The sequence below is a fragment of the Mustela putorius genome, unplaced genomic scaffold (assembly GCF_011764305.1).
Source record: "Mustela putorius furo isolate JIRA1106 unplaced genomic scaffold, ASM1176430v1.1 tig00003869_pilon_pilon_pilon, whole genome shotgun sequence".
NCBI classification, from domain to species: domain Eukaryota; kingdom Metazoa; phylum Chordata; class Mammalia; order Carnivora; family Mustelidae; genus Mustela; species Mustela putorius.
In genome coordinates this window covers 31,305,344-31,319,647 of record NW_025422021.1, presented here as the reverse complement: position 1 = coordinate 31,319,647, position 14,304 = coordinate 31,305,344, and the positions used below count along the sequence as shown (strand labels likewise).

Below are 14,304 nucleotides of genomic sequence, written 5' to 3'. Positions count from 1 at the left end.
AGAAGCTGGAGTGCAGAAGGACAGATTCTCCAGGTCAGCCCTGGGTGGAGGACGGACGACTACGGCCAAGGGCAGTGTGGCGACCACGGGGATACCGGACCAGAAAATTTCCATTTGAGAGCCAGGCTACTGGGTTGTGATAGAGATGGCGAATGACCGAAGGACAGAATCTTGAAACCCGAAATGCCCATTGAAAGACCCGTGGATCCCCTTACCCAAGAATCCAACACTGCCACTGGATGCAAACAGCAAGAGGTTTATTGTCACGCAGGTACCGGCGGGTGGTCGGCAGCTCCAGCTAACCGAGCACACCAGACTGGGGTAGTGCAGGATTTTTATGGACAAACAAGTTTCGGGAGGGGCTGAGCTGACTGATTGATAGTTTGAACAGGCATACTTGGCGTCAGTGGAGTGGATCAGGGGACCCACGTGCGAAAGCAGACAAAGCAATCTTACAGAAGCAGAACTGGCCAATTAGCCCACGCATGCGAATGAAAGCACTATCAGGATATTGAAGGCCTGCTTACTATCAAGCCAAGGCCACTTTCCCTCTAATGAGGCACTAACATAAAGACAATTGGGAGTCTCCTGGTGGAATGTTACATTCCTGCTATCAAACGTCCTTGTTAGTGAGATTTAGGTCTTAAAAGAAATTTAACTTTATTTACTTTTCCTTCTACCTCCATCTCCTTCGGTTTTTTATGGAGGGGAGGGTGACGTTAGGGCTTGAGAAACTGAGTTATGTGTCTTTGGAAATTGAGCTATTGATAAGGCTACTTCTTTGTTGTAAATCTCAAGGACATTTGTAAACCAAGAGAGACTCCTGCCTTGCAGGACTGTGATCTCTGCAAGATAACCATTTGCTCTTCTTGTAGGGCAGTCAGGGGTGCCTGTGAAATGTCACACATGTTACCAAGGGGAGTGGGTGAAGGGGGGGGTGCAAGGCGCCAGCTTTTGCTTTGTCCTCAGCCAGCCTCTTGCTCCTTAGAGTTGAGGGTTTAAGCAATTTTTCATTTCTTAGCAAAGCATTAGAAGCATTATTATACAGAAGCCAGAAACAGCCGGGTTAAACACAGATTTTCGCTATTCGTTATCCTGTTATGCTGCTTGCTGACTCCCTTATCTATCGTCAGCTAGCTACAGTTTCTCAGTTAGCATAAGCTGGTTATAAAAAGAATGTTAAAACTTATAGGCTATAGTATAATTCTGACCTGGGGTTCTTCACCCATAACATCCTGCAGGACGCCCCAGAAACACTGCAGTGGGAGCCCGGTGATCAGAGGAGTCCACCAGGTGAACATTTAACTTGCATATCTGGACAGGTGCATGCTACTGTGGGAATGCCAACAGGTACGCGTATGTGTGAGCAGGGAGCCCCTGAGGAGTGGCGAGGTTCCCCTGCTGTGCGTGCCCGGGCCCTGTGAGCGGCTCTCGGCCAGCAAAGGGCTGCCAGTTGTGTGGACAGCAGTTCCAAGGTGATCGGGCTGCATCTGGGGCCAAAACTCTGACCAAAGAAGGTAAAATTGAGTCAGTCCATGAATAGAATTGCACACTGTTGGACATCTATGGTGTTTACGGGCCTCGTCCAAGTAGGACATGTTGGTGCCCATAGAAGAGCTCCCTTCCATTGTCAGAAGGTGATTGGAACTGCAAGTGCGAATCTCAGCGCATTTGCGTGACCCGGTCCCTGGCCGGTGAGCTGAGGGCATGTGGGAGCTTTGCCACCTCGCGGAGAGGGGCAGAGGCTGGACGCCCTCCCCTCACACCCTTGAGCCTCACAACGTCCCCAAAATGTCTGCCAATGAGGCAGCCCAAGACCGCAGACGGCTGCGGGGTTCCCTGAGGGGTGCACTGCAGGCACAGAGCTGACTAGCAGATCAGTGCCTGGTGGCCCCAGGAGGCTGCAGGGGGTCCTGCCCAGGATAGGCTGGGCTCTGCTTACTGGTGACTGGATGGTCAGGGCACAGTAAGACAGCAGGAGAGTAGGTTCTATACCGATGTGCACTGCCAAGTTCATCTTTTCAGACCGAAGAACGTACTTCTCAGAGAAATGGTCTGATAGAGGATTGGAACAGGCGGGTAAAACGTCGGTTGTCTGAAATGTGGGGAGACCCGGCCATGGAGGGCCGGTGTGTGCTTATGCTCAACATGAGGGCCCACCCCTGTGGACAAGGAAAGGTCTCTGTGGCAGGGGACGTGGCCTGCACTCAGCACTAGGGGCTGGTGCTGGGGAGGCCCTGCCGCTGTGACCCTCAGGTGTTAACATGCACCCGGGCTAGAGCTGCCCCCCTGGCTGTCCCCCGGGGCAGGCCCGGGGCTGGTGCCACTGTGCCCTGCAGGGTCCAGCCCAGAGCTGCCTACAAGTCCCGGGGCCGCCCAAGTGGCTTCAGGGCCTGCATGAAAGCCACAGCCCCCACAAGGTTGGGTAAGATGCCAGCTCTGGGGTCTGGGCTGGAACTGTACTCCCAGTTTGGGCCAGGAGGAGCTGAGGGCCACCTGGGCTTTGGTTTGTCCTCTCAAGGATGCTCAGGAGCCCTCTGGGCCTCTCTTCAGCTGCTGGGGACCAGCTTCCACTACAGAGAGGCAGCCTGCCCCTCCCTCAACAGCCCAGGCCTGCTCCCAGGCTTGGCCCCGGGGAAGGGTGGGTCAGGGCATGCGGTCACCTGGGCTGGGCCTCGAGGAAGGGGTGGGTCGGGTCTATAGCTCCTAAATGATGGCCAGGCTGAGAACAAGATTTTGTTAGAATTCAGATGCTGTGTCCTCCTGCCAGACTCCAGGCTGCTCTGCAGCTTCTCACCTCTTCTGCAAGGCCCACCATGCGTGCTCCCAAAGACCTGACATCTCCATGCAGAGAAACTTCGGTGCTTTATATCTGTAGCCGCCTGGGAGGGAGAACTGGTACCCGATACGGCCTGCGTTCCTTCCACCATGAGCGATCTCGAGCCTGCAGCCTTGTGTCCAAGTCCACCCATGTATCTTTTTCTGTGAACCCTCTGTTGTTTTACTTTTTTATTTTCTTTCTGTTTTTGAAAATAATTTTTAATAAGATTTTATTTATTTATTTGACAGAGAGACAGAGATCACAAGTAGGAAGAGAGGCAGGCAGGGGGGTGGGACCAGGCTCCCTGCTGAGCAGAGAGCCCGATGCGGGGCTTCATCCCAGGACCCTGAGATCATGACCTGAGCCGAAGGCAGAGGCTTAACCCACTGAGCCACCCAGGCACCCCTTTGAAAATATATTTTAGAGTTCTTTGTATGTTAATTTTTGCCCTTTGTCTGTGACAAAGGTTGCAAACTGTTTTTTCCTGGTTTGGCATTTGTCATTTGACTTTGTTACAATGTCTCGCCCTATGCCAGTCTCCTTTTTATTAGGGTATTGTTAGAGGAATCGATGCTTTTCCTTGTTTCTGGATATTCTGTCCTGGTTGGAAAGATCTCCCCTACTCCCAAGTTTAGAAAGAACTTTATCCTGTTTTCAAGTTTTCACAGGTAAGTTAACACTGCATTTGATGGAAAAGAACTGGTGTTTTGCATAAAAACAACTTTGGTTTTATTATTTGTTATATTTTTTCCATTATTTTTTTCCTAGGAATACAGATATTTATTTTTTCATTAACATACAATGTATTATTTGTTTCAGGGGTACAGGTCTGTGATTCATCAGTCTTACACAATTCACAGTATTACTATTATATATTTATAATTCTATATTATATAATTATATGCTAATAACTTTATTATTATTGTTTATTAACATGTATATATTAACTTGGGGAGAATGGACATCTTTAGGATGTTGGGATATCCTGGATATCTGGGATATCGTAGAACAAAGAATGAGTTTCCCTATTTTCAAATCTTTCAGAAATGTTTAAAAATTTTCTTTGGACCCAGGCTTTGTGCCTTCCTTATTAAATGAATTTCTAAGCACTTTATAGCTTTGCTGTCATTGTTACTTTTCTGCTCATTGCTGGCTGTGTGAAGCCTCCTGGACGTCTTTCGCCTGTTAGTGTTGGCTTCTGCTACATTAACAAGCTATCTCTTACAGCCCCTGTCAGATTTTGCCTCGTCTGTTTCCTGTGTAACTATTGTGTGATCTGCCAACAGGAATGCGACTCCTCTCATTGTTCCCTCTCATCTAGTTGCATCAGCTCGTGTCCTGGGCGCTGACCCTCGATGGGATGTGGGCGCCTGGCAGTGTTTCTGACTCAGCCAGAATGTCCGTGGTCTGTTCCCACCGAGCGAGATGCCGTGTTGGTCATACGTGCTGTCTGTGACTAAGACATGATCTGTCACCTCCTTTTTGGACAGGGAATGGATGTTTTCTTTTTCCAGATGCCTTTTAAGTGTCAGTGCAGATAACTATACGATTTCATTCCTCAGTCAATTAATAGGGTAAATTATATTAAAGAACGAACGGCCCAACATTGAACCACTCTTGCATCCTTCCTGTTAAACTCCCCCCCCCCTGGTAATTTTTAAATTGTCAGTTCATCAAAGCTTTGTATTAAAAACTGTGTTCTTTTCCAGCAAATGCAGTGTTCCTTAAATTTAATATATGCTTCCAAGCTTGTGGAGTTTACTTTACAATGCTTTCCAAAATAAAGATCCTGAACTCCAAGAATTCTAATAATTTGCTGATATACTTTATTGCAATGTCTGCATATTCACTTGTCTTGTACTAATTTACTGGTTGAATTTGCTGAGGGAGCACCAGAAGCTTCTGACCTGAAAGTATTTGTGCCGAGACTGCAAGGACATTCTATGGGGACGGAAGTGCCATTGGCCTCTGGTCTGGGGTACCCTGAGGAGCCTCTCCTCCTTCCTGGGGCTGCGACATTTGTTGTGGCCCCCCAGCCTCCTATCCCACACAGATCCCCTTGGAGGGGAGCTGGTTGGTCCGCATCCCTGCACCACCCCTGTGTGCTCATGGTCCTTCTTCTAGAAGACTCCATGCAGCCCCATTAAGCCCTGCAGAAGCTACACTGGGTTGGTGGTCAGGATCAGCCCGGGGGCCCTACTGACCCCTCCCAGGGTGGCCACTCAGAGGAGGGTCAGGGGAGCCTGGGGCCCAGACCGATGGGTGGGAGGGGAGAGGATTTAAAGGGGGTGAAGGGGCAGCCACAGGAAGTGGGGTGGGGGGTTCTTTCTCTCCCATCCCCTGGGAAACTAGTGCAGGAAGTCATGGCCTCCTCACGAGAGAAAAGCTCACCCAGGACCTCCCTGTTTTCTGTCTCTCGCCCTTTTTGGCCTGAGATGAGGGCGAAGCCTTGGGCTGGAGACCCTGCCAGCCTCACTTTCGGAATGGGGCTTCAGGAACCCCTAGCTGAGGAAGACATTCTCCTTTTGGGGTGGAAATTTCCAGGTTAGCTCTGGTCTTTGAGAGGAGATGGCTCTTCTCAGCCTAGCAAGGAGGCCCCGTCATGGGCAGGGCTCTGCCTGGCTTTGCAGAGCCACGGCCGAGCTGCTGCGAGGGTGGGGTGCTAGTGGGTGTCCAGCCCACTCCCCTGCAGCCTCAGCGGGAGGAGGCTGCTCCAGCCTCTCCCAGCAGTGGGATCTGGGGTGTGTCTAGGACAGCCAGCACCTTCTATGCGAATTCTCCCCTCGGGTCTTCTCAGGCCCCGGGGGACGCACCCCGGACCTCTTGCCCACCCTCCCGGCTTTTACCTTTGGTTCTAATTCTGAAAAAAAAAAAAAAAAAGAGGCAAAGAGACACCCTGTGGGACACGGAGGTGACTCAGCCCAGGCTCCCTTGTGGACTGGTCTCACCTCTGCTTGCCCTTCCAGAAGCCTCTGTCAGACTAGGGAGACAGTCAGGTTTCATGAATGGTTTATTGACAAATGGTTTCCAGGGAGATGGGGGGTGCGAGTCTGGACCCCCTCAGCTCAGAGGGGCCCCAGGGTCCCACCAGGGCCTCTGTCAACTATGCTGGTTCAACCAGAGCCTGGTAGCTGCCGCCCTGCCTCACGTGTGGTCTCCCAGCTTCTGCACCCCCCTGCAGGCATCGGGGTGTCTCTCTGCCCCGGGGCCAGCTTCCCTCTAGGGGTCCGGTACTTGTTCTTCTGACTATACAACAGGTTCCTCTGGAAAAGGCGAGGAAGGCGGCCATGGTGCAGTAGGACCGCCAGCACCATCCCTGCAAGAAACCGAGGGTCAGACCACTGGCCCAGGAGGCTCACTGGGGCCTCTCCGCCAGACTGTCCGTGTGATAGGGAATCCTACAGATCGGGACCTCGGCCAGCCTGCATGTCTCTGTCTGGGAGCCCTGGTCTGCTCTGGCTCTTCCCTAGCAGAGGGGGTGGCCCATCAGGAGCCCGTGTCCTTTCAGACCACCCTCTGGGGACGCGGGCCCAGCATTCCCTGCACCAACGTCCTGAGCCACATACATGGCCTGCTTGACCTCCTTCCTCCCAGGACTGCCTCCTGAGAGTGACCTGTCATCTGTGGGGATGGCTGTTTTGAGGGTGTGGACAAGATGGAGGTGAGGACCAAGGAGGGGAAAAGCAGGGGGGCTGAGGGCAGGAGCAGGGCCTGGCCCCTGGTCCCCAGGTTCTTCCCAGAACTTGCAGACAGAGAATCCTGGATTCCCGAATGGCCGCCCCGGTCACAGGCAAGGTGTTGGCCATGGCAGGAGAGGGGAGCACATTTGAAGTTTCATGTGAACCCATTAAGGACACAAACTGTAGTGTGTGGGCCCTGAGAAGGTCAGGGGTGGCCTGGCCAGGACCGGGCTCCATGGAGGCCCAGCCACCCTGGCTCCCAAGAATGGTCCCGGGCCCACACACGTCCATGCTTCACTCGCCGTGCCTCTCTTACCTTCAGTGGGACACTGGGGCCACCCCTGCTATGGAGGAGGGACAGCCCAGGGAGGTGAGTGACGAGCTCAGGGTCTCCTGGGCACACATGTCCATGGAGAGTCACAGCCCAGGAAGCCACCCCCACTTCCCATGCCTCATCACCGGTGGCCCAGCTTCTCCAAATGGACAGGGATTCAGTAAAGGGCACCAGCCCACCAGCGGGGAAAGACCAATGCCACAGGGGAGGTCGAAAAGCAAGGGGACAACAAACACGTAAGTGGGACCCAGGGAGCAGAATCCCCAGCCGGCAATGCAGAAGGCTGGAAGGCAACCCGCTTTGTTCCACAGAACCCCCAAGTTCCAGCAGGGCACAGCCCAGGTACCCTGGATGTGGACGCATCCCATGCTGACCTGCAGGGCATGCTGTACGGTGTGTGACAAGCTCAGTGGCCCGGAGCCCTGTTCCTATGGCAGTTCCCATCCCAACCCTGGAGGGAGGCAGAGAGAGGCTGTGGCCTTGGGGCAGCAGGAGCACCCCAGCATGGGAGTCCCCTCCCTGGACAGGACAAAGTGGGCATGAGTACGGAGGGTGCTGCCCTTCCAGCCTCCTCCCTGCTCCCCCCACGAGGTCTCCAGAGGAAACCCTCATGGCTTTGGACTTCACAGCAGCAGTTATGGAGTCCGAGGTTCTACTGGGTTAAATGGCATCCCCCCCCCCGAATTCATGTCCTTCCCCAAGCCTCCAAATGTGACCTTATTTAAAACAACATCTTGGGGTGCCTGCGTGGCTCAGTGGGTTAAAGCCTCTGGCTTCAGCTCAGGTAATTACCCCAGGGTTCTGGGATGGAGGGAGCCTGCTTCCCCCCTGCCTCTGCCTACTTGTGATCTCTCTCTCTCTCTCTCTCTGTCAAATAAATAAATAAATAAAATCTTAAGGAAAAAGAAGAAGAAGCATCTTTGTATCCTTAAGTGGTTGAACTGATGAGGTCACACTGGAGAAGCGTGGACTGAACCCCAGTGTGGTTGGCGTCCTACCACAAGGAGCCGCAGAGACAGACTCACAGCAGATGCCACGTGAGGACAGGCAGAGAGGGGAGGTGCAGCCACAGGACAGGGGACTGATGGCCACCGCCAGAGACCCGGAGGTCAGGGAGGGGCCCTGTTAGCCCTTAGAGTGAGCAGGACCCCCACACCCGCATGTCTGAGTGCTCACCTGGACTGCGTGCCGAGTGCTTTGGGGCTACAGGCGCCAGGAAACAAATGCAGAGACCACAGGCCCCCACATGCAGGAGAGGGACCCCTACCCTGACTTTAATCCATGACCTGACACGCCATCAAGCTGGGTCAGAGAGACACGTATTTCCGACACTGAGGTCTCCAAGATTACAGCCAGGACCACTTCTCAGGGCCCCCGGAGCTGTGCTCCGCCAAGGAGGAGTCACCCGGGACCAGAAACGGAAAATGTCCCCCAAGAGGAAGCTGTCCAGGAGTTCCTGAGTCGTCTACGCCCCTCGTCGGGCCATGCGGACCCTGCTGTTGAATTCGTGACTGAGCACGAGAGATGGGGACGTCCCTGACCGGGGGAACAAGCCTTGGGACCCCAGGAGGCCCCAGGCCCACAGAGCTGTGGGGGGCCGGGCTATGTGGGACTCTCAGACCCCAGCGTTCTCATCCAGTGTGCGCAGAGACCTTTGTGGCGTCCCCGCAGGGAGGGTGGAGAGCGCATGCCTCCTACCTGCGATGTAGAGACACTGGGGCGAGTCAGGCCGCACTCAGGGACCTCTGGCGTGATATGTGGCACAAGGGGAGACTGCTATGTCTCAGACCTCGCTCAAGTGGACCGTGAAGTTACCAATCGTAACCCCAGCCTTCTCATCACTCCAGGGACTGCTGACTGCCTGGGAGTCCCTGGGGAGGCTGGGGCTGTGCTCCCTCAGAGGAAAGTGGAGGAAACTTCCAGAGCTCCATGGACCCCACAGACCCATCCACTAAGTGTGAAGAGTGAGCGGGGAGCCCAGGGGCTAAGACCAGGTGCTGGCAAACCCCAAGGCCAGGGTGGCCTGGACAGGCTCCGGTAGCTCCCGCCACGGGTGCCCCAGCTCAGGGTCTGTGAGACGCCCCCAGGCACATCCATGAGGCTGCCCTCCCTGCCCTGACCCATCCTCCCTGGTCCCAGCCCCTCATGACCGCATCTAAACCAAGATGGGCCGGGGCGCCTGGGTGGCTCAGTGGGTTAAGCCGCTGCCTTCGGCTCAGGTCATGATCTCAGGGTCCTGGGATCGAGTCCCGCATCAGGCTCTCTGCTCAGCGGGGAGCCTGCTTCCCTCTCTCTCTGCCTGCCTCTCCGTCTACTTGTGATTTCTCTCTGTTAAATAAATAAATAAAATCTTAAAAAAAAAAAAAAAGTTAAACCAAGATGGGCCACTCGGCCCCACCCCTGATGTCCCTAACAGGAACTGAAAGGATCCCCCCATCTCCCTCACCTACATCAGGGACCCCAGAGCAGGCCATCCCTGAATCGACTCCCCACCCATGAGCTGGAACACAGGCATGTCCACCAGGAATGCTTCGAGTGTCTCCCAAGCCACCATCTACAGATGGCCTTGCCAACTGTCTGTAGTGACCCTTACCTGTCAGAGGACCCAGCCAGTACACCTGGGCATACTCCAGCAGGGTGGACCCTGAGCACTGGAAGGTGACTGAGGCAGCCAGGGCAGGGTTGAAGAAGGCAGACGTGAAAGGCCCTGCTGTGGAAGGAAACACAGACGTTCCTTGTGGATCCCTGTCGGCAGCCGCCTCTCCTTGGGATGGAGCCCTGTGCCAGGGGCCTGGAGCTCAGCCCATCCCGACCCTTGTGCTGATGGGGACACAGGTGGGAGGGCTGTCAGCCAAGGCCAGCTCCACAGGATCAGGGAGCAGCCAGGACAAGAGTCTTTCCACGAACGTCTACCACCCATCCCAACCACTCGCCCCTGATGAACTCTCCTCTCCACCACTTTCCCCACCACCCGCCTGTGGGAGGTTGTCCTTGAGAGAAAGGGGGACAGAGACAAAGATAGAGAGAGAGAGACAGAGATGGACAGATGGGGAGAGAGACAAGGGCAGAGACAGAGCAACAGCAGTGAAGGGCTGAGCCCAGAGAGGAAGCAAGAGAAGGGAGGAGGGATGGGAAGGACGCGGAGACATGGAAGAGCACGAGCATCCCTTCGCCCTGGACCGGGTAGACCACTGCCAAGGAGCAGCGGCCTTGAGTGGGCCGTGTAGGACCTAAAGCTGGTGGTGGAGACCAGGCTCTGGGAGTGGTGTCCTGGATGGCTGCAGGGCTGAATCAGGAGCTCCCTGTGTCTCCCCAGGGCTGGAGCCCAGGCAGTCTGGACACAGAGCCTTGCTGGCAAGTGTCTGCTCACCTGTGCCTCAGTTTCCTCACCTGTATGTGGGCTCTAGCAGTACCTTCCTGGACACACAGTGTCTGTCCTGTGCCAGAACGTGGACAGTGTCTCAGGAAGTCAGCCCTCAGTGCTGGTTTCTTCCCTACTGGGCCTAGCCTGCCCCAAATGCACACGTGGGCTTCCAGTTGTAGCCCTGGGCCTGAGCAAGCATGAGGCACCCACTGAGTGACCTGTGGCACGTCCCACAGCACACCCTTCCCAGGGAGCCCACTCCCAGCCTCCTGTCCCTCCCAGCACACCAGTCCTCTGGGGTGGAGGAGGCATCCATGCCTGGAGAGCCCTCCTAGTGGAGCAGATCCCACAGACAGAACTATGGTGGAGTCCCCTGGGGATTTAACAACAGCCCCAACCTGGCGCCTTAAGTTCTGGCCCAGCTCCATCCCCATGTCCAGGGATAGCTGCGACATCCAGCAGCCTGGACATCCTGCAGCTGAGCTCAGCTCTCTGCTTCTCCAGCGAGGTGGGAAGGACAGGTGGTGTCCATGGCGGCTGAACGACCCCAGGAGAGCTTCGTCCAGAGGCCCAGGGCCCAGGCATAGGCATGGAGAATGGGAGGTGGGGGGGATGGGAAGAGGATGGGAGGAGGAGAGGAGGATGGGGGGGAGGATGGGAGGATGGAAGGATGGGGGAGGATGGGGGGGGGCAAGGGATGGGGGATGGGGGGGGATGGGGGGGATGGGGGAGGATGGGGGAGGATGGGGGGAAGGATGGGAGGAGGATGGGGAAGGGGGAAGGGGGGAGGGATGGGGAAGGATGGGGGGAGGATGGGGGGGAAGGATGGGGGGATGGGGGAGGGTGGGGGGGGGGGATGGGGGGATGGGGGGAAGGGGGGGATGGGGGGGATGGGGGGGGGGAGGGGGGAATGGGGGGATGGGGGGGGGGGGGATGGGGGGGGGATGGGGGGGGGGATGGGGGGGGGGATGGGGGGGGGGGGGGGGATGGGGGGGGGGGGGGGGGGGGGGGGGGGGGGGGGGGGGGATGGGGGGGGGGGGGGGGGGGGGGGGGGGGGGGATGGGGGGGGGAATGGGGGGGGGGATTGGGGGGGGGGGGGGGGGGGGGGGGGATGGGGGGGGGGGGGGGGGGGGGGGGGGGGGGGGATGGGGGGGGGGGGGGGGGGGGGAGGGGGGGGGGGGGGGATGGGGGGGATGGGGGATGGGGGGGGGGGGGGGGGAGGATGGGGGGGATGGGGGGATGGGGGGGGGGGGGGGATGGGGGGGGGATGGGGGGGGGGGGGGGGGGGGATGGGGGAGGAGGGGGGGGGGGGGAAGGATGGGGGGGATGGGGGGGGGGATGGGGGGGGGGGGGGAATGGGGGGGGGGGATGGGGGGGGGGGGGGAGGATGGGGGGGGGGGGGGAGGATGGGGGGGATGGGGGAGGATGGGGGGAGGGGGGAGGATGGGGGGATGGGGGGAGGGGGGGGGGGGAGGATGGGGGGGGATGGGGGAGGGGGGGGATGGGGGGGATGGGGGATGGGGGGAGGATGGGGGAGGATGGGGGAGGATGGGGGGATGGGGGGGATGGGGGGATGGGGGAATGGGGGGATGGAGGAGGATGGGGGAGGATGGGGGAGGATGGGGGAGGATGGGAGGATGGGGGAGGATGGGAGGATGCTGCCCTCTCTGGAGACATTTGGAGCCACTTGGGAAGGGACGGAGAGGGTAGGAAGAAACAGCAGGACCTGGGACTCTTGGAAAGGACAGCAGAGGACTCCAGAGGTTCCAGACCAGAGGGTGGGCTGGGCCTTAAAGAAATGTCATGGGCAACCCACCTGCCCCGGCTGCAGACCTCCTGACACGGACAGGAACATTTTGGACCATGGAGCAGCGCAGCTGGGAAGGAAGGCGCTGACCACGGCTGAGGGTCCCACCCCAGTGCACTATGTCCAGTCCTACTGACCCCCATTCTGCCACGACCAAGTTCCCAGAAGAGGGCTGTCCACCATCCCTAGGGGCCAGTGGTCCCCCTCAGCGGCCACCTCTGTCCTGGGTGTCCAGACGATGCAAAGGCTCTGACATGTCCCAGGGAGCGCAGCCAGGTCTCACCTGTATAGGCCATGAAGGTGACCAGCAGGGCCGTGAGGGGCACCCTATAGACAGGCAGAGTGTTCCGGAAGCGGAGGAGGCTCAGGTGGAAGAAGAAGGCACAGGCACCTTCCACCAGGGTGCCATGGGGCACGGACGTGCGCAGTGTTGAGCTGCAGTGTGCATCCATGAGGCTCTGGAGGACATGCAGGTCGCTGAGCTCCCAGGCCCAGTAGCGCCGGGTCAGCACGCGGGCCGCCTGCATGCCCAGCCCCTGGGCCGCCAGCGCCAGCAGCGTGCAGGGCACAGAGGCCTCGGCCAGGAGCAGTTCCTGCAGGGACACAGTGGGGTTGGCCGCTGCCCCATCGCAGGTTGCCCCATGCACCAGCAGGAGCAGGAAGAGCAGCGTCAGCAGCAGGTCGGGGCCGAAACCCCCCGCCCAGGGGCCCAGCTCCACCAACACCTGCATCTCCAGGCAGCAGGCCCCCAGCTGGGCGGCGCCCACCACCTCCCGGGCGAAGCTGGCGTAGGTGCCCTCCGAGAGCAGGGCCTTGGACAGCCTCCTGGCTGCCTGGCAGAGGGCGAAGGTGGCGAAGAAGAAGGAGAGGGACACGTTCAGACCGGCCATTGGCCTGGGGGCTCCTGAGGAGCAGGGCCCAGCAGGACGCCTGAGCTGACGTGTCAGGGCCCGGCCCAGCCCCAGCCCCAAGGACAGGGCAGCTGTGGGAGACGCCACCTGGGCGGACAGCCCTGCGAATGCCACACCTGTGCCCCTACCTCCCACCACACCTGCTGCCGGCCTGGGAGCCGAACCGGGAACTTCCACAGTGAATGCCCCGTGGCCAGGCGTCTTCCCTGGGGCAAGAGACATACCAGGTGCCTGTCCGCCCAGCTGCAGGGGCTGGACATGGGCCAGAGCTTCAAAGCCACCACTGGAGCTCCGTGACTCAGCCCCTGGGGCTCTTGGCTCCTGGGACGCAGCTGGGCAGCTCCCTGCACCTGTGCTCTGTCCCCCACACCACCACCCCCAACAGGTGAGGATCTCCGGCTCTGCTGTGCTGTGGGCAGCTGTCTGCTGGGCCGGGCCTTCCCATGCGAGGGAGGGAGGGAGCCCTGGGTGCTCCGGCCTGGCTGCTGGGGACGCCTCGGGGAGCTGAACCTGCAGAGGTGGCCCCACCACACCACACACGTTAATTTTTCTGACTGGCAGTAAAGACAAATAAAAATGCATCTCTAAGCAAGCCTGGCTGGTGAGCAACTCAAGTGTCTCCTGACGGACGCACAAATGCATTGGCCTTGGAAAAAAGACCCGTACCCTGTTCCCTCCGTGAGCAGTGATTCCCTGTGCACAGACCTCCTGGGGACACCCTGTGGGGCATGGTTCTTGAGGGCAGAGATACTGTCAGAGACTGTCCCCAACACTGACCGGGCTTCAGAGACACAAACCTAGGGGTCCATGGTCTCAGGGCCTGGAGGTCTGTGGCACACCACAGTGACAGCAGTTTGCTCAGGGAAGAGCAGACATCAAGCAGCTACACTGGGTCCTCAAGGGCAGCCAAGCCCTGGTGGAGGGGTCATATGGGCCCAGGGAAATGGCTGAGGACAGCACAGAGGCCACTCCGGGAAGGGGTGTTGGGGGGAACTTGCAAGGGGAAGGGGCTGCCAGGCTGAGGAGGGCCTTGTGCCCTGAGCCCTGTCCCCCAGGAGAGGGAGGAGAGAGGGAAAGAGGCTGGGAGAGGTGTGGTACTGCTGGGTACAGCACCGCCAAGGGCCACAGGGGGCCAGCCTGAGGCGGTGGGTGCAGTGAGGTGCAGAGATCAGCTGTGGGGGACAGGTGCCTCATCCCTCTCCCCCGTGTCCCAATGCCTGAGGCCTGCAGTTGGCCGGGTAGAGCCATGGATGTGGGCTCTGAGCACAGTGGCTGGGCTCTGCACGGCAAAGACTCCACTGTCTAGACACCACCAGGGGTACAGGAGATACCTCTGCCCCTCCTACCCTCACCTGTGCCACCGGGAGGACCCCCACGGCCAGCAGCA

At 58.3% G+C, this 14,304-nt stretch overlaps 1 protein-coding gene across 3 annotated transcripts; it reads right to left on the bottom strand.

Annotated features, from left to right (window-relative positions):
- Nucleotides 1–1,001: 1,001 nt before the first annotated feature.
- On the bottom strand, nt 1,002–13,014 carry LOC101672943 (aquaporin-12-like). Of its 3 annotated transcripts, none has more exons than XM_045066870.1 (3): nt 12,290–13,014; nt 9,429–9,545; nt 1,002–1,504 (listed from the first exon to the last, which is right to left on the bottom strand). In XM_045066870.1, the coding sequence occupies exons 1-3, from the start codon at nt 12,894–12,896 to the stop codon at nt 1,302–1,304; spliced, it is 927 nt and encodes a 308-aa protein (XP_044922805.1). In that variant the 5' UTR covers nt 12,897–13,014; the 3' UTR covers nt 1,002–1,301. The 3 variants fall into 3 exon arrangements, with proteins under 3 accessions (XP_044922805.1, XP_004743814.2, XP_004743813.2); XM_004743757.3 differs by lacking the exon at nt 1,002–1,504 and adding an exon at nt 5,814–6,137 and having other exon boundaries at nt 9,429–9,542; nt 12,290–13,005; XM_004743756.3 differs by lacking the exon at nt 1,002–1,504 and adding an exon at nt 5,814–6,137 and having other exon boundaries at nt 12,290–13,000.
- Between the last annotated feature and the right edge of the window lie 1,290 nt (nt 13,015–14,304).